This window comes from Notamacropus eugenii, chromosome 4 (assembly GCF_028372415.1).
Source record: "Notamacropus eugenii isolate mMacEug1 chromosome 4, mMacEug1.pri_v2, whole genome shotgun sequence".
Taxonomy (NCBI): Eukaryota; Metazoa; Chordata; class Mammalia; order Diprotodontia; family Macropodidae; genus Notamacropus; species Notamacropus eugenii.
The window spans coordinates 423803394-423829767 of record NC_092875.1 but is presented as its reverse complement, the minus strand read 5'-3'; the positions used below and the strand labels follow the sequence as shown (position 1 = coordinate 423829767).

The 26374-nt window shown below is 34.5% G+C and overlaps 1 protein-coding gene across 3 annotated transcripts in view; it reads left to right on the top strand.

Annotated features, from left to right (window-relative positions):
- NIPBL (NIPBL cohesin loading factor) overlaps positions 1-26374 on the top strand; it is a 271821-nt gene that overhangs the window by 160017 nt on the left and 85430 nt on the right. For all 3 annotated transcript variants that reach the window (XM_072605795.1, XM_072605797.1, XM_072605796.1), the window contains 4 exons: positions 7395-7555; positions 8448-8544; positions 12193-12807; positions 24416-26356. In XM_072605795.1, the coding sequence (XP_072461896.1) occupies positions 7395-7555; positions 8448-8544; positions 12193-12807; positions 24416-26356 (2814 nt within the window). The remainder of the gene's footprint in view (positions 1-7394; positions 7556-8447; positions 8545-12192; positions 12808-24415; positions 26357-26374) is intronic.

The window sequence follows — 26374 nt, the reverse complement described above, 5'->3', positions numbered from 1 at the left end:
GTGAATTTTAAGGTTTCTTCTAGCTCTAAAATATCATGATTTTTATACTCAGAAAAAAATGGATGACTGTTTCTTTAAAAATTAAAGAAGTGGACTGTGTCAAAGAACATTCATTCAAAAACTGTGTATTTTTTTCTGCATCTTAGTAGCTTAGAGATACAAACAACTAACAGGTTAACTGAAGTTGAGAATATATACATACGTGAGTGTGTGTGTGTGTAGCCTATTCCATACCAATTCCTTTCATAGTAGTCTCGTAATCAAAGTGGAAAAAAAAAGTTAGCAATGAAATGGTTTAGGTAAGTAAATGAGCTTTTCAGTAACAAGGTATCAATTATTTGTAACATGCTTCAAATTAAGTTGAAAATAGATTTTATGGAAATTTTAAGATATTCCTGTTGTAATTTTCCTAAACAGTATGCTAAAATTGTAATTGGAAATTTTTAATTTATTAGTTTGGTGCCAGCAGTATTGGAATTGAAAGCATGTTGACATAATTGGATACCAATCCAAAATTTGAAAACTGTACTAGCCTTCTATTTGAAACGTTTGCTTGATTTGTTACTGTTCTCTGGAGATTTTTTTAGCCTTCATTGAAATACATGTGATGTGCCTTAACACAAAATACCTATGTGTAATTTTCTAGAATTAAAAGTATTTGCTTTCATGAAAATTATTATTAAAAATAATTCATTATTGTTCCCTAGGTCTATGGTCTCCACACTTTTAATTGTGCACCTCTATCAGTTAAAAAAAATTGAGCATGTACCTCCAATATATGTATATTTATTTTTTAATGAAGTGTATGTGTGCACTACTGTATGAATATTATGTACATTATCAACTTAAAATATAAATTTAGCAGGATAAAATGAAGATGAAATAATATTTAATACTAGAGTTAGTAGGTGGCCACTGCAGTTTATTGAGTTAGAGATTAACATAGTCAAACTTGTGCTTTAGGCCTATCAATTTGGCAGTGATGCGGAAGATGGATTTGAATGGGGAAAGGTGAGGCTGGGAGACAAATTAGGAGGCTATTGCCATAATCCAGGTGAGGGCTGATGAGACCATGTGTGAGTAGAGAGAATAGACTGGATGCAAGAGATGACGGAGGATAGAATCAATAAGATAGGCAGTTAATTATGTGGAGAGAATGAAAGTATGGAATTGAGAATGGTTTATTGTTTATAGGCCTGGGTGACTTTAAGGATGGGGATATTCTTGACAAAAATAGAGATGTTCATAAGAAGAGTGGATTTAGGAGAAAGATAACACAAAGAGATATCTAATACAAATAATATTCTACCCATTTCTGTTCATCTTATGGGACAGAAGGAGGAGAAGGGGCTCCTAGAGCAGGTCTGTTATTCACTTGCCACTCCCTAAGCCTGAAGCACCTGCCCAGGGGGTCCTGAGACCCACAAAGTGATCTGGGTAAGGGATGATATGCTCAGAGTGCACATTAGTACAATTTTGCCAGAGTAGCTAGTTTCTTATTCAAGTTCCTAAAATACAGGTTATAATCGACAAGTGGGGCCAATACCCAAAACAGAAGGAGAGAATTTGGGCACTTATACTAGGAGATTGGGAAGGAAAAGAGTAGAGGGAGTATTGAATGATAATAGGTGAAAAGGGGAGGTAGGGTTCAAGTCCAGAGACAATGGGATGCTTCCTGTCTTCCCAACTTCAGATTGGTTGCCTCTTCTTTGAGGTCTTGCCATAGCCCACTGGAGCTTCTGAGCTCCTACTTGAAAGACTACTTGCCCTAGGCAATTGCTTGTCATATCTTCCTTGTGTTTAGCTTTGTTGTCTACCAAACCTTCCCTTCTTTATTTAAATCCCTTTTAACTATTGCCAAAGCTAAATCTGCAACTCATATTCAGCATTTCATTTATCCAAGAAGTGGGAATACATAGATAAAACTTAGTTATAGTTCCTTCCCTAAATGACCTTGCAATATAGATGAGAATATAGACATGTAACACATGAAACAGACCTTGAAGGAAGGAAAGAATTTCATATTTTTGGAATCATTTAATTTATAAAACTCTTATATGAAATGTAAATACCCTGAGAACAAAATTTTTATATTTTAACATCAATTATTTTAATAAGAAAATCAAATCTAAACCCTCATGAGATATGTAATACTCATTGAAAACTTGGAGAGAGAAGAGCTAGAAGAAATGGAAGCAGGCCAGAGTGATAGGAACGTGTTAGGAGAATCAGACTGCCACATAAGTGTGCTTGGGTTCCACCTGCATCCAGATGGGGCAGAGCATTGGAAGAAAGCAAGAAAAGGAGACAAGAAGCAGAAGCTTCCACTTCCACTCCCATAAAGGGAGGGTGGGATAGTAAGTAGACAGTCTTTGCCTGCTCTGTACTTTTTCCCAGGGTCCTGCTTGTTTCCCACATTAAGATAGCAGGTCTAGTTTAACAATCAGTTTTCCTCAGTTTCTCCCAGTTCTGCTCACTATCCCTAGTCCAGCCACCACAGTTCAACATTTGTCCAGCTCTGTAGTAGTGTAGCTTTGATTTCTGACTATTCTACTTGGGCAAGCCACTTCACTTTTCTAGGCTTTGTGGTTTCCTTGTCTATAAAATGAAGTGGTTGGGCTTATCCAACGTCTTAAAGTCCATTTGAGCTCTAAATTGTATAATTTTCACGATCCTCTATGATCTCAGGCCTCACGTAACAACTCTTCCCATCTCTTTACTATTGGAACATATTTCATTTTTTCCTCTCTGCCAGTTCCCATCAAGACTTTCTCTAAAAGTTGTAGTCTTACAGAGTTTCCTGAAACGAGAGGTGATATTTGTGCAGGGTCATACATGACCTCTCGCTGTCAAATGTTCTTGCTCCAAGGCCAGCTCTCTGTCAGTTTCTCTGTAATTCTGGTGATGATTTTAAAGTTCTTCTACAGCAAAACTTCATTGAGATTTTACCATATGTAAAGAAATGGTAAATTTTGTGGTGCCAGTTGAGTGTTCTAGGAAATAAGAGTAGAAAGATCAGGATGAAGTAAAATAGATGAGAAAGGGCCTTTTTAAATGGAGAAGGTGAGAGGATGTGCAAGGGATAGATGGATAAAGAACATTCATGTGCTCTATATTTTTAATATGGCATCAGCCAAGTAGATTTGGATGAAGCCTGGAGATAAGGTTCATTAAAGCCACATAATAAATAGCTAAAAACTGGAGTTTGCCACTGTTTTAATCACACACCCCCTCCATTAAAAAAACTGAGTATTCACTGGCAATATTTGTATTGTATGTTTATAAATTATATATGTGCTATTGTACTAAAATATTATGTACAATATAAAACCTACTCAAACCCAGAAATTTCAGAGGATGAGATAAAGGTGAAATAAAGGTTTTTAAAATATCTTTTATTAACAAAACCTTTTTTGCTCTCACTAAAACTCTTATCAGTGATAATATTTTTAGTAAAAGTAATGTCACTTGAATATGCCTCATTGTGGTTTTTTTAATCTTTGTGTATATCCTGGAGGATAAGGTGAAAATATAAATAATCGTTCATTAATAATTAATTATTCAGTTAATTTCATCATTGTAACTAGCTAAGCTGCTAAATTTGCTTTTTAAATATACATTTTTAGTCAAAAAATACAGTAATCAAATAAAAGGTTATAATGGTAAACATAACAACTTTTCTGCAAAAGTCATGTTTGTGTGTAGCTGTTCACCACACACAATGCAAAAAAAATAAAAGCAAAAGTGAATTGTCTCTGGTTTCAATTCAGCAGAAAGTTTTTAATACAGATCTTTCTCTTTCTGTGTGTTCCACTTATCGGATGATATCATGCTTTAATTTCCTATTCACATTTGAATATCTTAGTGGTGCTTTCACATGCATGTGAGAATCAGCACAAAGGCAAGTTCTGCTGGACAGCAGAGTTCAGGGAGGGGGTTAGTAGGAGATGATGTTGAAAAGGTAGGCTGGAGACAGGTCTTGAAGGGCATTAATTACTAAAAGGAGTTTATAGGTGATCCTGGAGGCAGGATAGAGCCACTGGAATTTATGGAAGTGGGGGAGGAGGTTGTGAAACAATCAGACCTGTGCTTTAGAAAAAATCACTTTGAAAAGTTATGTGAAGGATGCATTGGAACGAGGGGACACTTGAGGCAGAGAAACCTAATTAGGAGGCCATTGAAGTAGTCTGGGTAAAGATGTTAAATGACTAAACTGGGTTTTGTAGAGCAGGAGATGTGAGATACGTTGTAGAGATGGAAATGACAAAATTTGGTAATTGCTTTGTTATATGGAGTGAGGAGTTAAAGGAAGACCCATTGGTTGCAGACTTGGATAACTGGTAGAATAGTGAAACCCTAGATTATGATAGGGGAAGTTTGGGAAAAGGCTAGATTTGGGGAAGATAATATACTGAGATTTATGATGCCAATCTTAGATGACTCACTCTATCCCACTGCAGACTACACAGGATTCTTACCAGTTACTGCCTTGGAGCACAGAGAACAACTTCAGCTACTAGATAGCAAAGATTGGGTATTGTTGATGGGTGGAAATTTTCCCAGTGGATCTGCACAGCTCTGGTGCCTGGGTTTCAATTAGGTTTTAACTCCCCTGGGGGCGGGGGGGGGGGGGGGGGGGGGGGGGGGAGCAGTGCCTGGTTTAGAAGGAATGCTGTTGGGAGCTTACATGTAGGAGGAAAGAGATGGAATAGTGGAGTATTAGAGAATAATAGATAAAGGATTTGTTTGGGCACGGTGTAAAGAAAAGCATGCCTATCATAGGAAAGGGTGGATGTGACCCTCCATCTGATTAGTGTCAATTATAAGTTCTTTGGGTTCCTGCCACACCTGGAGGTCATTAGTGGTATCCCACTTTGGAAACCAGTAAGAAGCTACTTGTTTTTGGGAAAAGGCATGATATAGTAGAAATAATATATAAAATGTAATTTCCTTGCTTTCTTTCATTTTTCTGTCTCTAGCAAATAATAGGCACTTTGTAAGTGTTTTCTCAAATGAATTGATGTCATGAGGAAGAAAAATAAGACATTTATATGCTAAATGGATTGAAAGTCAGAAAGCAGCATAAGGGAGACCAGTTGCAATAATAAGAGTTGTGAGGTCTTGAGGGCCTAGTCTTTAGTGTCTGGACTTAGAATTTGCTCCATAGCCTTTTCAATAATCCCCATTATTTTCTAGATATAGGTAATAATGGCTTCTTAAACAACATGGTTGCAGACCTCAAGGATCTTAGATTCTACAGAAATAGAACACAGATAAGTATAATATAAAAGTAGCCTTTGGTGGCCAAAGGAAAGATCAGTGTCATCTCTGGAAGTTTGAGATGAGTGAAAACACTTTAAGCCAAGAATTCTTAGCCTTTTTTGTCGTCGTCCTTTGACAGTCTTGATGAAAAGCCATTGAACCCCTTTGAATAATGTTCTTAAATGCATAAAACAGAGGGAGCCAAATACATTTAACAAAATATTTTTTTAAAAACAGGTTCCCAGGCCTCAGGTTAAGTACTTCTGCTTTAAGCGGAGAGGACCAGGGAAGACTTCACGGCTGCACCTGTGGATATGAGAAGAGTGCCTTCTAGGCACTCGCCAAAGAGATGGAGCGTGTTTAATTTGGAGGATAGCTAGTAGTCAGTCCAGTTCAGATGAATAAGCATTTGTTAAACTCCTTTGTACCAGGCCCTGGGCTGATCGCTGAGAGTACTAAGACAAAAGCCCCTGCCCTCAAGGATGGTCTGTCTCCCACCTCCATGACTTTGCACAGGCATGGAGTGCTCTCCTTCCTCAATTCTGCTTCTTTAAACTATCTGTGCCCTTTAAAGCTCTGTTCATGTCATCTCCTTTGAGAGTTAGTTGTAAGTCCTCTCCACAAAATGTACTATCCAAGCAAATGCTAACTCTGCATATTAGTTCTAGCTTTGCAGTTAATTAGATATATGACCATGTCAACCTCATGTAACCTCTCCAGGCTTCAGTTTTCTTGGGCAGGATGCTTCTAAAGGCCTGCAGAACTGTAAAAGGCTCTAATAGTGTATTTCTCTACTAAAGTCTACATCCCTTAATTTAGAGTGATTTTATGAAGAAGCACTATATAAAGACTTAAGAAAAATACATTAACAGGAAGTATACAACTATTTTAAGTGGGTCGTGTGTAAATATACATTGTTCTCATGGTTGTATGGTGTGTTCTTTTGTTGGAAAAAGCTTTTGCCAAAATTCAAAAAATTGAATTTTGTTCTGGAACTGCCTGTTTATTAGTCTTTCCATTAACAACAGCTATAATACAGGGCCACCTAAATGAAAGAAAACATTGTTTCCCTTCAGTGAGTATGTGGCATTGACAATGAATTTGATACAAAATAACCTTAGATGGAAAGGTTCAATTTGTAATACTAGATTATAAAGGCATAAAATGCTAGAGATCTTTAGAATGTTAAGGAGGACAGAATCAACAAGACTTGGCAATTGATTGGATAAGGGGAGTGCATAACGGTGAAGTGTGAAGGATAAATCAGTCAACAAGCATTTGTTAAGCACTGATTGTATGCCCCGTACTGTACCAGATGCTGGGACTCAAAGACAGAAATGAAACAGTTTCTTATTTCAGGGAGCTTACATTCTAACAAGGGAGACAATGCGAATATAAGGAATGCAAAATAAATACAAACTTGTGACCTGAGTGACTGACTGAAAGAACAGTGGTGTCTCTAACAGAAAAAGGGAAGTTAGGAACAGGGGTGGGTTTATATGACTATATATTTTATTTATACCATTATTATAAATGTGAATTTTTTTTCTTTTCACAGAAATTACTAATGAGGGATCATGGGGTAAAATCAAATGAGTAATTCAGATTGAATAGCATATATTATTCCATGATTAATCATTTTCTAGTTTTCAGGTGGTTAAGTGAGCTTCCTCATTTAGGAAGTACTTTCCCATATTTACGACAAAATCCAATGCTACCAGATCTGTTTAAAGATTCAGCTTCTTACTAGAGAAGTTGAAATGGAGTGAGCAGATTTAGTATTGCAAAGGTTATTTTGATTATTTACATCGTTGTATATATGTACGTATAAAATACTACTTTGTTAAAGATAAAAATGCTAATTTTTATATTCCAGCTATAGATTTTGAGCAAAAAATTATTGTAATTTTAAAATTCACTGTGTTTACAAATATCTTTTCAGCTATTTCCTCAAAAATTGGAATTTTTTGTGCACTTTCCCCTAGTCTGAAAATTAAATTAATTGGCTCTTATACCATAATATCTGACTATTGTTTGTAATTGATTAAACATTATTTTCACTATACTCCAAATAGTTAAAAATTTTTTCCTTCCTGAAAAGCTGTTAATTTTATTATTCTTTCTAATTTCAGCATCAGTATCAAGTCCCATTGTCCCAAGTGGGCTGAGAAACATGCATGATAATAAAGTTTCTGGTCAGTTGTCTGGCAATTCAGCTAATCATCATGCTGATAATCCTAGACATGGCTCAAGTGACGACTACCTACACATGGTGCACAGGCTAAGTAGTGATGTATGTAAAACAAAAAAAGTCACTATTTTTAAGGTAAAGGGGTAGTTTTACTATTTTGTTACATTACATCATAACCTGGGTTCTAGTCGGGCAAGTGACTTAATCTCTCTGGGCCTGTTTATTTAATGGAGGTAACAGTACATGCCCTGCTAACTTTACAGAGTTGTTATGAAGACTAGATGAAAAAAAACTCTGAAATATAAAGCACTACATTGTGTCAGCTGTTTTCATTATTTTCAGTAATACCAATAAAGAAGCTGCACTAAAGCTCCAGTGTAGTTCTGTGATGTTATGATTCTAAGGTTGACTTTTGTTTTTACTGCTACTGTTAATATTTTAAGCATGTTGAAATTTTGATGTGTTTGGTAGAACTTTTGCATATAAATTATGCAACAAAAAATTATCTAGCACTTTCTCTTCTCATTTGCTGGAGAGTGGTAAGTTAAGGGATCAGGAAGAGCCCATCTTGTGGTTCTCCGCTTTTAACTTTTTTCTGATAGACCTTTCACTTTATGACCAATAATATCTATCTGAAATGGTATCTTTGTTGGGCAAGTTTATGGAAATTTTCAAATGATTTTGAACTTAGTAAATTTACAGTTCATTTCTTCAACCCATAATTGAAAAAGGCAACCAGAAATAAAGGGAAGCATATTATATGGTGACACTAGTTCATTATTTTTCCTTGCTATGCTTAACCAATGCATTATATTTTAAAACATGAAATGCTTGTTTCTGAGATATTAAATAAAGAAGAAAATAAGGTTTGGAAAAAATTATAGTTTTGAATACTGACCCTTTGCAAATCAGTAAAGTATTGATATTTAGTATTTTTCTTTAAAACTGCTAAGAAGTTTCTCTTTGACATGTATGTTTATGATTATTTTCTTAGGATGGAGATTCTTCAACAATGAGGAATGCTGCATCTTTTCCTTTGAGGTCTCCACAGCCAGTGTGCTCTCCAGCTGGAAGTGATGGAACGCCTAAAGGTATTATTATCATTTTAATTCATCTCATTACTTTAAAATATTATATGAATTTCTCTTTTCAAATGAGTAACTTCTTTAAGCATTTACCCTTCAAAATTCTCCCTCTTTCACCAGCAATTCAATAGTTTAAAGAAATCCATATAAATATATTTTCTTGTAGTTGATATCTTCTAAATTCTAGGTATTTGAGAAGAAACATTTTAAATGTGGACTTTTTCCCTCATTTTCTAAAATGATTCATTTTGTGACCTTGACAAAATGACAGTCTCTCCAGTTCCTTTCCTTTAAGATCAAATGATGTTTCCTACCAAAAAGTTTCCATTGTAAATATTTGTAGAAGGTTGGTTAACTTTCTGATTGAGTTGCAACCAAAATGCAGATATCTCTCTGAAAATAACAGTGCAATTAAAAGTGTATTTTGTCTCCTTGAATCATAGAGATTCATGAATGAGGTATGAAACATTTGGAAATTGTTCATTTTTTACTTGTCACTACCTGTATTCAAGTATCTTCTCTTGCTCAAAAGTGTAAGGTCTCACTAGCAATCAGCATGAAAAATAATATTTTCTAGGAGAAGTAATAAATATTAAACCATAATATTTTCTAAATAATATCAACAGTGCAATGTAAATACATGAATGTTTTTCATCAGTTAGATGGTGATAGATTAAGTGAAAAATTAACCTACGATAAATTAGCCTAAGATTATTAAAATGCCCAAGGAACATGTTAGAATGTTTCAAATTTTCTAATGTGGTTCCTGTATGAATTACAAGAATTTGAGAATCAAACTGTATTTCTTGCTAGGCTACTTAGAGTCTCGTGTAAACATACTCAAGAAAAAGAACTACTGATCGATATTTCAAAGCAACAACTGTAGTATGTTGTTATACATAGAGCTTCCCACCCAAATATTCATTTCAAAGCAATACAAATGTTCCTAAAACATTTACAAATCAGATTTCACTTTAAATGCATTAGAGGAGCTTTCTAAAGTGAATATTTCTGTGAAGCAGAAAATCTTTTTTTAATATCTTCTGTTTATCTGTTTTGTCCATTTAGATGTTTATCAGTTGGCTTTCTTCCATTACTAATGTTCATGAATGGAAAATACCTAATTTCAAATTGTATGACATTTAAGCTCTGGTTCTTAGTTCTTTGAATATGCAGGAGTGAAAAGAGTGCTGGATTTGGGATGAAGGGACCCAGGTTCAGATTCAGACTCTGTCACTTTTAGCATTTATCACCTTTAGTCAAGTCATTTAAGTTCTCAGCACCTCAATTTCCTCATTTCTAAAATGCTGAAATTGAAATATGGGAAGAACACTGTAAATTCTAAATCTGTGATCCCATGACACTTTCTAAATTGTTGCCTAAATATCTAAATGTTTCAAGACTAGAATATGATATTTAGAAAAGTTTTTGATATGCTAGAAAGTGTGAGACATATAACCAAATAATATGTTGTTATCAGTAATAAAAACAAAAACCCAGAAGAATTATACTAGAAAAGTGAGGAAAAACATGTTTCCCAAGAAAAAATGATAGTGATAAGAACAGAAAGTAACATATATGCGCACCATAGCTAAGCTTACCCTGATCAGTGTCATTTTGGAAGAACTACTCGTGTTCATTATAATCAAACCCAGCTCTAATGGTTTTTTGGGGGGGAGCAGGGGGGTTGACTATCTATATATTATATGAACCTGATTAATTCAAGTTTAATTAAATGAGTTAATATGTACAAAGTGCTTTGCAAATCGTAAAACATTGTGTAGATTTAGGCCCTAGTAATAATAATGATGACAATACTGCTTCTAATAATAAAGTTGTCCCTGCTTAATGCTACATTGTCTAACTAGTTTTCATAGAAACAATTAATGGTATTGTATGTCTTTATGCTGTATCCTTTCATTTGCATGATAGAAACAAGAAAATACTGATTCATAAAACTTCAGTATATTTTATTTCTTTAAGCAATATAAGTTCAACAGCAATGAAAGTCTCCTCAACTTTTTTTTTATGTTATGTTTATAGAGGCAGTTTGCTATTCATTCAGAACACTTTTGCCACTGAATATGTTTTAAAACATCTTCAGAGATACTTTAGTGATGTCACGTAAAATATATTAAGGTGTGTGTGTGTGTGTGTGTGTGTGTGTGTGTGTGTGTGTGTGTGTGTGTGTGTGTGTGTGTGTGTGTGTGTGTGTCCCTCTACGTCCTCAAGTACAGCCCTTTGACAGAATCCAATCTTGGACCTTGTGCTGCGCTTGAAGAGCTGGAGGACCACATGTGGCCAAGAGGCCACAGGTTCCCCACCCCTCCGCTACTCAGATCTTTATCTGAGAAAGTTATCTCTACTGTATGTCCAACAAGTGGTCTTTGAGCTTTTTTTCAAGACTTACAATGAGAAGAAACTTAGTACCTCCCAAGGCAATCTATTCTGTTTTTGGAGAATTCAGATTATTTGGAAATTTTTCCTTAGATCAAGCCTCTGTTTGCCTCTTACAACTTCCATCCACAGTGCCTAGTTTTGCCCCACTGGAGTCAAGCAGAACAAGTCTAATCCTTTAATATACTTTTCTTCACGTGTGGTATATACAATGGTTTCTTTGAGTGGAAACATATTGAGCCTTGTCATTTGCTGAAACCTGTTAAGGGTTTAGTACAGGGTTGTCCCTAAAGCCCAAGTACAGCTTTAAGTTTTAATGACTTAAATAGCTTAATCCTGCTATAAATAGCTAACATTTATATAGTATACTAAAGTTTACAAAGCTCTCTTTTTTTTAATTTGTTGCTCCAAAAAATTCTCTGAGATAGGTGTTACAATTATCTCCATTTTATAAATGACAAACTGAGGCTAGGAGACATTAAATGATGTGCTTAGGGTTATAAAATAAATTAGTGTCTAATGAGGGATTCAAACCCAGGCCTTATTCCAAGTTCACCATTCTGTCCACTGTGCCATGCTGCCTGAGTTTCTTCCTGTGGAAAAGGAGAAAGTTTAACTAAATGGTCTCAGTTAGGTTGCCTTTAGGCTCAAAAATCAAATTCTGTGATGAGGAAAAATGAGTAAGTAATGAATGGGGAAAATAAAAATTAAATTAATTCCTCTTGTCACATAAGAATTATTTTCAGAAATATGTAATATCAGAAATAATTTTAAAATTTTAAAACAATTTTTTTAATCTTTGAAAAATTATTTTATCACTGAGCCCAATTCACATTAAAGATCTGCTTATCACTGTCTACATGCTCAGCCTAAAGAAATTGTCTTGTGTAGATTGATAGTTTCATAACATGTAAGAAGAGACTAGAGAAGTTTTAAACCTTACCTTCTTTCTTCCTTTTGGCCCAGTTGGATTCCTGTAACCTTTCAAAACTGTAGCCAGTAGCATTAGATTATAATTGCCATATAGTTTCTGTGTCCAGTGTTCAGCCAGTCCAGTTTTTTACGAACCATTTTTGTCAGCTGTGATTAGTTGATTAAGTTCTTTTCATTGGCACATTGAATTACATTATCCTTTTTAGTAATTGCTTGTAGAATGGTCATATGTTGCTACTTATTTAATACTTTTACCATTCCATACATAAATATGAAAGATCTATACCAGCATAACTGTTCAGTCCTTTTGAATTGTTTTTCTAGGATCAAGACCACCGTTAATCCTGCAGTCTCAACCTCCACCCTATTCATCACCTAGAGATGTTCCACCCGACATATTATTAGATTCGCCAGAAAGAAAACAGAAGAAACAAAAGAAAATGAAGTTAGGGAAAGATGAAAAAGACCAGAGTGAAAAAGCTGCAATGTATGATATCATTAGTTCTCCATCTAAGGACTCTACTAAACTTACATTAAGACTTTCTCGCGTAAGATCTTCGGATATGGACCAGCAGGAAGATATGCTTTCTGGTATAGAAAATAGCAATGTATCAGAGAGTGATATTCCTTTTAATGTGCAGTACCCAGGACAAACTTCAAAAACACCCATTACACCACAGGATGTAAACCGCCCACTAAACGCTGCGCAGTGTTTGCCGCAGCATGAACAGACAGCATTCCTTCAGGCACAACAAGTGCCTGTTCTACAACAGAACACATCAGTTACTGCAAAACAGCCTCAGTCTTCTGTGGTACAATCTCAGCCACAAGGAACGCTGTATGATGAAGTAGAATTGGATGCATTGGCTGAAATTGAGAGGATAGAACGGGAATCGGCTATTGAAAGGGAGCGTTTTTCAAAGGAAGTTCAAGATAAAGGTAAAACGGTTATACATTGCTGCCTGGTCTTGTTGCTTTACTATTCTGTCATCCTCAGAAAATTTTATATTATAATTTTACAAGATAAGTTTCTTGTTTTACCAACGTTTTATACTTTATAACCATTCATACTTCTTTTAATTTGTGGTTGGTACCATGTGGAAGTTACTTTCTTGAATCCTAATTTTTTTTAGAAGTAATTGTTGGAAAAATATTGATCATTTCTCTAGGTAATATACCACAGTTCCAGTAACTATCTCTTATGTATTATATTGTCATGTCATGTCATATTTATGGAAGATAAGGTATAGTATACACAGTGTTGGAGTCAGAAATACCTGAGTTTTAATCAAAGAGTGCCCTTGAGCAAGTCACTTAACTTCTTTCTGGCACAGTTTCCTTGTCTACGTTATGAATAATAATAATAATAATAATAGCCCCTATCTCAGCATGTTACAAGGGTCACATGAGTAAACACAAGCTGAGCATTTTACAGTTCTTAAAGCTCTATTTAAGTACTAGCTATTATCTTGGATGTTTTCCACTAAAATGTTCGTTGGCATTTATATCACTTTTGTTTCGTAAGTAGAATACATAAGAGTTATGTATCTGTAATTAGTTTGTGCCAAAGCAAAGACAACACAGTTGTTACATTTAGGAGAAGATTATGAATTTGCTTAGGTTGTTAGGTTATTATTTGTAGTCATATCATTTGAGTTGTGTGATCTGTCTTACTAGGTTAGTATTTGGAAGTGAGACTTTTCAGAATTCACACATTTGCTATTTACTGTGAGTCAAGTAAGTATTCTTTCACATCCAACTAGTGTTTGCACTGTATTAGCTTAATAATAAGATAGAGTAGTTTTAGTAGTTCCTGTTATGCAAATGATCAAATAAAACTAAGGTCCTGTTAGCAGGGACTTAGTGAAAAAGATTTGCTCATTTTAAAGAATCTTTCTGATTTAGTGGTCCAGTTTAGATTAAGGTGGATTTTATGTTTTTCCTCAATACATAGATTATCCCTATCCTGAAGAAAAAAACAGAAGGGCCGGGCAGTTACTTTATACGCTCTGTTATCATTTAAGATATCTTTTGGTTTGCGTGTCTTTTGTTTTCTTTTGGGAGGACACTGTTAAAAACATTTTTTGTGCTAGGGAGAAACTTCTGTTTGTGTGGATTTTTTTGTTATGTGACAAAACGTAGGTAAAAGAAAACCTGCTGGGAAAAGGGTTAAAGGATTAAAATTTTACCTGTATAGTATGCTAATTTTAATGCTTAGAAAATATGAAATGTTTTGCAAATAATATGCTAATTAGCAGTCAGGATAACTGATTATGTATTGTACATTTCATCTTTGTTGGAGAGAAACATATTGTTAGTTTTTTCTGTTTATTGAAATTTATAAAATTTGTTTAAAGTTTACACTCATGAACTGGACAGAAATTTTGAGAGTTTAAATGGATAGACTTAGGCCTATCACTAGAAATATTTGTGATAATTTTGGGAAAATTGAGGGGAGAAAGTGAATAGATCTTTGTAAAGACTTTATTGGCATCCTGAATTTCTTTGCAGATTTTTTTAATTGACATTTGTTTTTTAAACAATATGTAATGATTTAGATATGACTTGATTAAAACTTAGGCAAGTGGAATTGATTTAGAATTTTTCAGACTACTAACCTGGTCCCATATGAAAAAGGAAGGTATTTGCTGCTCCTGATGTAACTTTATGACAAAGTCACCAGGCTTTGGTTGCAGGCTTCTACTCCCCAACTCTCTCTGACCCACCATTACCCAGAATCAGACCCAATAATATTATGAAACATTATAGAGAAGTCCAAGTCTACTATACACACCCCTGCAAAGAACATAAGGGAAAACCAAGTGATACAAAAGAAAAGAAAATGCCACCACCTGATCCAAAACTGTAAAGTTAAAAGACAACCAGGAGCTAGTAATAGACAGGCGAGCTCTTCCACCAGAAAACCGAGCCCAAACTCTAGTAAAACTACCTGTAGTCTCGGAACTTAGGGAGAGAGTCCATACCAGGTGAAATATAAATGGGGGAAAGAAGCACTACCTAACATAGTGAAGAAATACTGTAGTTTAACAGAAGCCTAAGAAATATAAACTCAGATTAAAAAGGTTAATTCCACAGCATGTATTAGCAGAGATGCAGAAGGAAAAATGCTATAATTGCAAAAACTACAAAAATGGAACCAGAAGAAATGAAGCAAGAGATAAAAGGTGATATTAGAACTGAAATAAGAGCTCTAGAGTAAATCATTGGAAAGAAAACTGTTTCAAATAAATGTAAGAAACCTTAACCGAGTAATAGACTCCTTTCAGACGTAACAGCAATTAAAATTCGGTGACTCCACGAAGCAACAATAAATATTCTTAGTTAAAGATTAAAAAATTGTCAATAAATAAACATTAAGTGCCTACTGTGTATCAGACACTATGCTAAGCAGTGGAGATAGAACAATTCACTTTGAAAACAGGTCCAGAAGAGATTACATAAGAATCATCAGATTCTTACCTGTTACCAAAACTGTTACCAAACAAAAAACTAAAAGAAGCAGAGGGCAATATGAAAATAGAAATAATCCACTGGTAATCTCCTGAAAGAAACTATAGCTTGAAAGCACCACAAAATACCAGAGCCAGACTTCAAGTTAAAGAGAGAATACTGTGTTAAGAGTTCAAGTCCCAAGGAATCATAGTTGTGATCCCACAATAAAACCAGGCTGCAACTACTATGAAGGAGAGAAAATTATTGAATACCCTATTCCAGAGGGCAGATGACTTATAATAAATGAGACTTCTTATAGTAATATAATTAAAATGTAATAATATAATATTTTATCCTACAAAATTGAGTATAATGTCATAGAGGAGAAAATATATCTTTAACAGAATAGAAGGCTTTCAAGCATTTTTTTACTAAAATATCAGAAGTGAGCAGGGATTGGAAGGCAATTATACATAATTGCAAGAAACTAAATAATGGTAGTTATGTAGTAATGTGGGGAAGAGATAGATTTTAAAACCCTCTGACTTCAAGGTTCATAGAGTTAAGGAGCATATGTACACATGGACTGTAGGCTATTTTGATGGTATATACTAGTTAAAAGGTAAAGAAGTAAGAATTGGCTTGAAACAATTAGGATCTATGAGAAAGGTATACAAATATGGACAAAGGAGTGGGACTTAGAGGCATCTTTTTAGTCTTATACATAACCTGAACAAGACAGTACATAAAATATTTAAAAACATAATAATAGACTTTTCCTTAATATGATAAGCAACATCTATCTGTAACTAAAAGCAGGTATTATCTATAATGGAAAAAATGATAAAGATCTTTCCAAAAAGGTAGGATTAAAGCAAGTGTGTAACCACTCTTATTTAATATCACTCTGGATATGTTAACTGTAAGACAAGTTATGAAAATAAGCATAGACAAAGGTGAAATTAAACTGTCGTTTTGTAGATGATTTAGAGCAGTTTCAAACAGGGCTCGACGATAACTAGAAATGTCCCTGAGGGGCAGCGTATTGCCTTAGAAAATCACTAGTTAAAATATGCTGTATTATATTTTTTTTGTTAAATATTTCCCAATTATATTTAAATCTGGTTCTAGGCCATAGAGTTTTTATACTTCTAGTTCACATAATCCTTAAAGATACAAATTAAAATTAATTAAAACAATAACTTAAGTAGCCAGATATAAAGTCCACTCACAAAAATTGTCAGCCTTTCTTTAAATTACCAACAAAGTCTAAAAGGAAAAGATGAGAAATTAATTGTTTTTAACATAATTATAGAACATTTTAAATTTCTGGGAAAGTACCTATCAGAATGCTCATAAAAATACAACTACAAGACCCTCTTTAAGCAAGTAAAGCAAAATTTAAATACTGAGGAAGATTATTTATTCATGGTTGAACCGTGCCAATATATAGAAACACTGCCGAAAGTAATTTATAGGGTCACTGCTTTATTAATCAAATGACCAAAGAGTTACTTCTTGCAATTTAAAAAAAATTATTAAAAATTCATGTGGAGGGAGAGGAAGCCTCTCACTATCTCAGATTAGGTATTAGAACCAGGAGACATTGAACATGGAAACATAGTGATTGATAAACCTAGGGACACCAGATACTGAGACAAGGAATCACTTTTGACAAACCTACTGGGAAAATTTGGAATACAGTCTAGCAGAAATAAGGTTTAGCTCAGCATTTCACACCCTATACCAGAGTAAACTCCCAGTGGACACAGTGCATTGATATGAGATTCTATCATAAACTAAAGGAGCAGAGAAGGAAAGTCTCAACTACAGATTGAAAAAGAGCCCTTGCTCAAACAAAAGAAAGAGATGATCAAAGAAAATAAAATGTTCAACTTGGTTACGTAAAATTGAGGAAATTTTGTACCAATAAAGTCAATGTAACAAGAATTAGAAGGGAAACAGTTAATTGCAGGGAAATCTTACGTTCCAGCTTCATAGATAAATGATTCAAATATGTAAGAATAAGAACCAATCCATGATAAAAAATAGTCAAAGGATGAACAGGCTGTTTTCTAAAGAAGAGAGGCGATCAACTATGAAAAGACTCAAATCAATAAGAGTAATAATAATAACAGAGCTCCAGATGAAAAATAACTGAGGTTCTGCCTCACACACCCATCAATTTGATAAAGATGACAAAGAGAAATCGCTATTATTGCAGGAGATATAGGAGGACAGACATGCTGATTTCCTGTTGATAGAGTTGTGAACTCTAACTAGTCCAACCATTCTGAAAATCAATTCGAAAGCAAACCCCAGAAGTCACTGAACTATACATATCTTTTACCCTAACAGTAACACTACTAGACCTATATCTGAATGGAATTAAAGACAGAAAGTTCCTTTGTGTACAAAATTATTCATAACAGCATTTTTTTGTAATAACAAGGAACTGGAAACAAAGTAGATGCTCACCTGCTGGAGAATGGCTAAGAAAATTATGGTTATATGTATGTATTGAAATATGATTGTGCCATAAGAAGTGATGAAAAAAATGAATTCACATAAACTTGTGTTAACTGACTCAAAGTGAGTTGAGCAGAGCCAAGAGAACAATTTATACAGTAACTACAGCATTGTAAGGATCAACTATCAAAAACCTAAGAACTGCGATCAATGCATTAAACAACCACAGTTCCTGAAGACTGTGATTTCATGCACCTCTCCTCTTACTAGACAATGGACCAACTGAAAGTGTAGAATGAAATATACCCTTTCAGACATGACCAATATAAGTTCTTTTCCTTGACTCTGTATGGACTTTTTTTGGGGGAAGTGACGAGATAAATAAGGAGTTATGATAATAGTATCAAAAGAAAGGAAGGAAAGTAACATCAATGAAACACTTTAAATATGTACTGAAGGGAACAAATTGGAACACAGACAAATGGAATCATGTTGGAAAAAAACGTTAAATTTCACATTCTTCTTTTAAATATAATAGAAATTTGTGGTATCATAATATAACTCTTTTTACATGAAGTGTTTTTTGTGTTTCATGATGAAGGCAATTTAAAAATTAAGTAGTAGGAAAAACAACTCATTTTGAAGCAGGACTAAAATATCTAGATTTATAATTGATAACCTTAATCTAGTAATGTAGGTGGGTTTTCTCTCTGTATTTGTTTTGCTTTGTCCTTTCTTGAATTCTAGCATTCTTAGTTTTAGGGTGTTCTTTGAAATATATATTTAAGTGTTTAACGATTGGAACCAAGTGCCTAGATCACAGATGGGGAACCTGTAGTCTCGAAGCCACATGTGGGTTTTAGGTCCTTGGGGTGCAGCCTTTTGATTGAGTCCAAGTTTTACAGAACAAATCCTTTTATTAAGGCAACTTGGTTCTGTGAAGTTTGATTCAGTCAAAAGGCTGCACTTAAGGACCTAGAGGGCCATAGGTTCCCCACTCCTGATCTAGAAGTTTAGGTGCTACCATCCAGAATCTAGTGAATATCAAGGAATATCTTTTCTTGTTCCCTTAATTTCCGTTTTAAAAAATGAAATATATATCTGTGTGTATGTATGTACATATATATGCACATATACATATATGTGTACATATGTATATACACATACATACAATCACCTTACTAAAGATATTACCAAGATTAAATATTCCACATGGTGATTTGAAGTTGCAGATGACATGAGAAAATTCATGAAATTGGAATCTTGGTTAAGGTTTTGTCAAATTCATAATTTAGCCCTACAATGAAGAAATTAATATTTAAGTTTTCATAAATTATCCACTTAAAGTTTTTGTACTATATTCTGGCACAGTGTTCTCTTAATCATATGTTATGAGGTTTTTGATACTATTTATGGTTAGCCCTGTAGTGTAATATTACCTCAGTCGTCTAGTATATAATTTCTTGGTTCTGTAGTTTTAAAACTTTTCTATTCATTTTATCCAGGAATATTTAGGTACTGAAAAAAAACTAAAAATGGCAGATTGACCTCTGAGAATCCTCATCTGTTCATTTACAGTGACCAATTAATCCTTTCCCTAGAGCATACTTTGTTCTGAATTCAAATGCCATGTCTAAGAAACCATATTATTTGTAAGAAAGTTGATGTTTGGTAACTGTAGAACTAGAACAAAATGATTTGGCTAAGTTTAAAGAATATTTCACCTGAATTTTGATAGGACCTCACCTCTTCCATGGAGTACCCATTCTCATAAGCAGATAATCCAGTTTGACTCTGGTGTGCATTTCTTCCTTGGATAGTATTACACACACATTAACAGTTTCCCCTTTGAGTTTTCTGTGTGCACAACATCTATCCTTTCCGTTACACATTCCTAACATTTAAGGGTTATAAATACATAGTAGTACTTGTTGTTGGCTAGTGGTCATTGTGGTCAAGAACAGTTTATTAAGAGCCCACTTTCTGCGGACAGCTTCTTCTCTCGAGGAGTTTACATTCTAATAGGGGAAGACTATGCACAGAAGAAAGCCAAAAAACTAGGGGTAAAGAGAAGTGAGGCGGGGGAGGATGTAGAATGTTGGAGTGTTCTGGGGAAGTCCAAAAGTAGTGAAAATGGTGAGAAACAGGGAGAAAAACTATGCTGAACCTTCTCTTTACCTCGAGCTCATGGCCTTGCCCTCCAACCAGAGGGTCCAGAGGGGATGAACTTACGGTATGAACCCTGTGACGAATTTCCTGGTAAATGAAGGCATAATGGATAGTTCTAGAGAAGTCCAAAAGCAGTGTGACTGGTGGGAAATTAATGCTACCAAATAACTACAAATATAAAATATAGGTCAAAAGGCCTGTTGTTTTTTCTTCCAGAATAACCTCTGAACTAATCTCTCCTCAAAGTGACCCTTCTCGAACTTATCCTCATGTTTATCCAAAGTCCATTCTTTTCCCTAACTGATATACTGAAAGGAAAAACTGAGGTTTTTTTGACAACCTCTGAATGTGGCACTTAGCTTTTTGTATGATTTATATAATACTTAGTCTTTTTTTTGTTATGTAGGTTAATATGCATACTAATTATCTGACTTTTATAGTAAGCACTTTAAGCTGTAACTTAGCAGTTTCAGATATTGACAGTTTTTTTAACATTTTATATGTAGAGTTTCATGGCTTTTTTTTTTCCAACTTCATTAGAATTCTTCTAAAGCTAATGGTTCCTTATTTTGAAGACATTGGCATCTGGATTTGGCAGTGTTGTTGGTTTTCATTGTTCATTTTGTATGCAGTTATCTCAGGGATTTGGCCAGCCCTAGATGAGGAGGATTCAAAGGAAATCATTGTCCATAATGTTGAACTTATTCATAAAAATGGCTTTTGATAATCAGGTGAAGAAGGTTGGGAAGTGAAGACTGATGGCAAAAAACAAAAACAGATAAAGACTGACATGCTCATAGGAACTAAATCAAAACTAGAAAAGCAAAACTTATTCAGCTGTCAGAAACCTTGCTGTCATGACATAATTTTTTCAAGTTTTCTACAAATGGTGTACTTTTAGCTAGTTGAACATATTAAATGCTGTCTTTTTTTAGCTTTTTTATTTTATGAACAAAATTAAAACAGCATAATACCCTCCTAATTGTAATCATATCAGTCATGATCAAATGCTTTCAGGTGTTATTTCTGTTTTTAAAAATAGTCATGCCATCTTTATCACAATATTCATGTCCCTTAACATGCCTATGTACAATAATAAAAAAGTTCCTATACAGTAACGTCACAGTGATTCTGTACAACAATTCAGTACCATAATCATTCTCATATTGAAGTTAAATTAGAGTCTGTGCTAAATTTCATTTTTTAAATAATGAAGATTGAAATGGAATTGGTAACAGATACTTAGTCCCTAAGTACACTGAAATTCTTTTTAAAAATAAACTTCCAAATGTTCTCATTTTTTAAAAAAATGATAATACAATTTACTCTAAAAAGATATATTGCTTAATTTCACTAGGATAAGATTTCTTTTAAGTAAATCACAAGATGTTCAAGAGTTTTCTCTTTTTATAGGTCAAGTATGCTGACGGTATCACCTTAATTATCTTCATAAGTGAATATTTGAAATTTTGAAATCTTACAGTTCTGTTTGATTTCTTATTTCTCTTCAGCAGTTTAGGAGAGCATTTCATAGAGATAAATATCTTGGAAAAAAACATAACTGTTGCCTTCTGGCACACTGTTTTAAATGTGGATTTTGTGTGTAGGGAAATAATCAAGGAAAAATTTTTTAACAGTGATCAAAAAGAATGTTGGTCAAAAAACAATAAAACAAAAACCTACATATCTATTCTCTAGGAAAACTGTAAGCAAGAAGAGATCTCAACTGAGTCCATTGATCATAAATACACATGTCCACAGATTTGGACATAGAAAGGACTTTAGAAAGCATCTAGTCATTTTATAACTGGAGAAATCATGGCCTGCAAAAAAAAAAAAAAGTATGCCATTCCAGCAACAATTTATTTGTTATTAAATAATTATTTGATTTAAAAGAATATAATGGAAGCCTATTACAAAATTCTCTGTTTTATCACTGAAGGTTCTATAATGTTAAAAATGTAAGTTTTAATTTCTGCTAATTTGCCTGTGGTCACACATGTAACAAGTAGAGACCTGAGATTCAAACTCTAATTCCAATACTCTTTCTGGTACCCCAAGTTTCCATTTATTAGATTATTTTTCCTCTATAGATTCAGGGCTAGAAGAAACTTCAGAGGTCATTTGATTCATAAGACCCTCCTTGTTTTTGTTTGATTTTGTTTATAGTTGAGGAAATGGAGACTTAAGAGGTTAAGTGACTAGCTGAAATTCACACAGCTTTTAAATAATAGAGCAAAGGTTTAAGCTTTGATCCTTTGGCTACAAATGACTGTACCATCCTGCCTACCTGTAGTGCTGTGGTTCATTGACAGAGTAGATGTTTTCTGGGGATACATACTGATACATCATACATGCCTGATGCTTTGAAACTAAGTATAAATCATTCACCTTCCTTAGGCCTCAGTTTCCTAATCTGTAAAATGAGAGGACTGTGGAAAGGCCCTTCTCCCTCTAAATTGGTGATCATATGAATGTGTTCGTATATATACCTATGTGTGGCTGTTTGAATTTTCAACACTTGTTTAAAAATTAAAATAACTGGAGCAGCTAGATGGCACAATGGATAGATACAGTGTCCAAAGTCAGGAAGATCAGAGTTAACATATGGCATCAGACACTTATTAACTGTGTGATCCCAGGCAAGTCACTTTACCTGTGTCTGTCTCAGTTTCCTCACCTGTAAAATGGCAATAATAAAAATAGCGCATGTCTTGCAGGATTGTTGTGAGGATTAAACGGGATAATCATACCAAAATAGTTATTAGCACAGTGCCTGGCACATAGTAGGCACCATATAAATATTAGCTAGTATTATTATTATGAGTCACATAAATCTATTAAAATTTTCACCTCATGTGGATACTATTTGCAAAATCATTTATCATTAAGTAAATAACGATGAGAATTCTTTTTTTTTTTTTAAGTTTAATTATGTGACAAACAAGAATGGTCATTTCTCAGATTATTTTTGTTGAAAACCTCATCAGATAGAAGGGCTTGCATCCAAAACACGAACAAATTGCTTAACATTTTAGAACTTCCCTATAATGAGGATATCACAAGTTTCTGCCCCCACTGGTTCACCTACCCAATTGTTATTTGACTCCCTTGTGGTAACTGTTTATTTTTTTTTTAATAATTTTTTGTTTGCAAAGTTAGAACATTGATGAATATATTCTATAAGAATTTGTCATGAATACTTTTAAATAATGAGACAGCTTGATATCCCCTCTGGAGGAGCATCCTCTGAACATATGAAAAGGTAAATAATTGTCAAGTTAGTAAATAAACTCTTTCACAAATGAAAGTGTCAGTTTAAAAATTGTTGTAGTAATGTGATTGTTTACAAGACATAACTGTCTATACAGCTTTATAGAAAATTATGTAGTAGGTTATTTTCGGGAGAGATTACAGTATTATCAAGCTGTCAAATAAGTTATTTCATTTAAAAATACAGTTTGAATATTGAGAAACATTTCGTTTTGAACCCAAAAGGTAAAACATCTAGGACCTTGCTTTGTGGAACATAATATAAATTTCAACAGCAGTTACTTTCAGCTCACAATTAGGAAAGGAAATTTTTTTCATATTCTCTGCTATACTTAATTATGAGATTTGGTGCTTCCTTAAAACTCCAAATTCACTTGTACTTAATACAGCAGATATTAATCTTGAACTTTTCATATGTACTACTTAGATCTATCACAAATGTCATATCCTTTGTATAAAGTTATTTAAAAGTAATACAGCCAAATATTCTGTACTTTCCTATTCAAAATGGTATAAATTCCATTTTCCTTGTTTCTTTTCACACATGTTATTAAAAGCCCATGTTAATTGATTTGGGCTACTGACAGAATATTTTGCTTCATACCCTTTTAAAAATGGTTGCAATTAATTGTCTTGATTCAAAAGATGTTCTTTCTAAACCTAAAGAGAGTATTGTTTGTCTTCCTTTTTGACAGGGAGACATATCTATAACTGATTCTAAAGTGTGTATCTGTGTGTGTGTGTGATAGTTCTATATTTAACCTCAATTTTAATGCCATTTGATGCCCAGAAGTCCAAAAGCACATTTCAGTATATTCAACAGAAATTTTATGAAGATTTTCTGTTCTGTAGAATTTTAGGTCAGTTGTACTCAGTATACATACGAAGTAGTATTTAGAGACCATACTAGGTATGGTGTTGACTTCTTTCCCTGTGACACTACAGAAATGTAATTATCAGTTTTTGTGATATAGTAATTGAAGATCACTCTACATAAATATTCTGTTAAGCCTTGATTTTAAAATATTGTCATATCCAACCAGATTGCAGCATTTTTTAATTGCCCTGTCAGGTATCTTTACAAAGTTGCATTGATGAATTTTGCCAACAGAACATACAGTAATTTTTATGAGATGTGAATATTACATCTTACTGATTTTGTGTATTTATCTTTAAATTTCAGATAAGCCTTTGAAAAAAAGAAAACAAGATTCTTACCCACAGGAGGCTGGGGGTGCTACTGGAGGTAATAGACCAGCTTCTCAGGAGACAGGTTCTACAGGAAATGGGTCAAGGCCAGCACTAATGGTTAGCATTGATCTTCATCAGGCAGGACGAGTAGAGTCTCAGGCATCTGTAACTCAGGATTCAGACACCATTAAAAAGCCTGAAGAAAGCAAACAGTGTAATGATGGGGCTATTTCTATTCATCAAGAAGATATTGGGGTTCTTAAACAAAAACCTGAAAACCATCCTGAGACCCCCAGGAAAAAGCCTGATTCTGAGAGTATAAAGACTGAAATGAAACAAAATGAGAACAAGTTGATGGAATCTAAACCAAATGAAAATCGATTGTTGGAGACAAAGTTGAATGAAAATAGACCAGCAGCAGAAACTAAACAGAATGAGAACAGACCAGCAACAGAAACTAAGCAGAATGAGAGCAGATCAGCAGCAGAATCTAAGCAGACTGAGAGCAGACTAGTGCCAGAAGTTAAGCAGACTGAGAGTAGATCCCTGGTAGAAGCCAAGCATAATGAGAGTAAACCAACAACAGAAGTTAAACCCACTGAGAGCAGACCAGCAGCCATGGAAGTAAAACAGAATGACAGCAGATTGACAGAAGGAAAACAGACTGAGAGTAGACCAGGGATAGAAGTTAAACAGACTGAAAGCAAACCAGCAGCAGAAGCTAAACAAAATGAGAGTAAAGCTGCAGAAAATAAACAGAATGAAAGCAGGACAACAGAAATGAAACAAAATGAGAGCAAAACAGCAGAATCAAAACAAAATGAAAGCAAACCAACAGACACAAAACCAAATGAGAATAAGCAAAATAATGGTAAACAGGAAACAACCAAGCTGAGACCTGAAACCCCCAAACAGAAGGCTGAGGGCCGACCTGAAACCCCCAAACAGAAAAGTGAGGGCCGACCTGAAACTCCCAAGCAGAAAGGTGAGGGCCGACCTGAAACCCCCAAACAGAAGGGTGATGGCCGCCCTGAAACACCCAAGCAAAAGGGTGATAGCCGCCCTGAAACTCCAAGGCACAGGCATGATAGGAGAGATTCTGGAAAGGCGTCTGCAGAAAAGAAACCTGAAACAAGACATAAACAGGATGTTAAATCTGATTCTCCTCGAGTGAAATCTGAACGATCAGAAACCTTAAAGCAAAGACCAGATGGACGATCCATTTCTGAGTCACTAAGACGAGACCATGATAATAAACAGAAATCAGAGGATAGGACTGAATCAGAGAGACATCGAGGAGATCAGTCTAGAATTCGAAGACCAGATACATTAAGATCCTCCAACAGAAATGAACATGATTCTAAACACAGCGTTAAATCTGATGGTTCAAAACCAGATAAACTAGAAAGAAAACACAGACATGAATCAGGAGAGTCCAGAGAAAGACTGTCTTCTGGGGAACAGAAATCACGACCTGATAGTCCTCGTGTTAAAGAGAGTAGAGGCGATACTAGCAAAGCAAGATCTGATAGATCTGGTTTTAAATCACCAAATAGTAAAGATGACCGGAGGACAGATGGTAATAAAAGTAGAGTAGATAGTAATAAAGCACACCCTGACAATAAAGCAGATTTTCCCAGTTATTTGTTGGGGGGCAGATCTGGTGCACTGAAAAATTTTGTCATTCCAAAAATCAAGAGAGATAAAGATGGCAATGTTACTCAGGAGACAAGGAAAATGGAACTTAAGGGGGAACAGAGAGACAAAATTGAAAAATTGGGACTAGTAGAAGATCTTAATAAAGGAGCTAAGCCTGTAGTTGTCCTGCAGAAGCTGTCTTTGGATGATGTTCAGAAATTAATTAAGGATAGAGAGGACAGATCAAGAAGTTCTCTTAAAGCTAGCAAGAATAAGCCATCCAAATCAAATAAAGGTAAGGAATATTTTATTT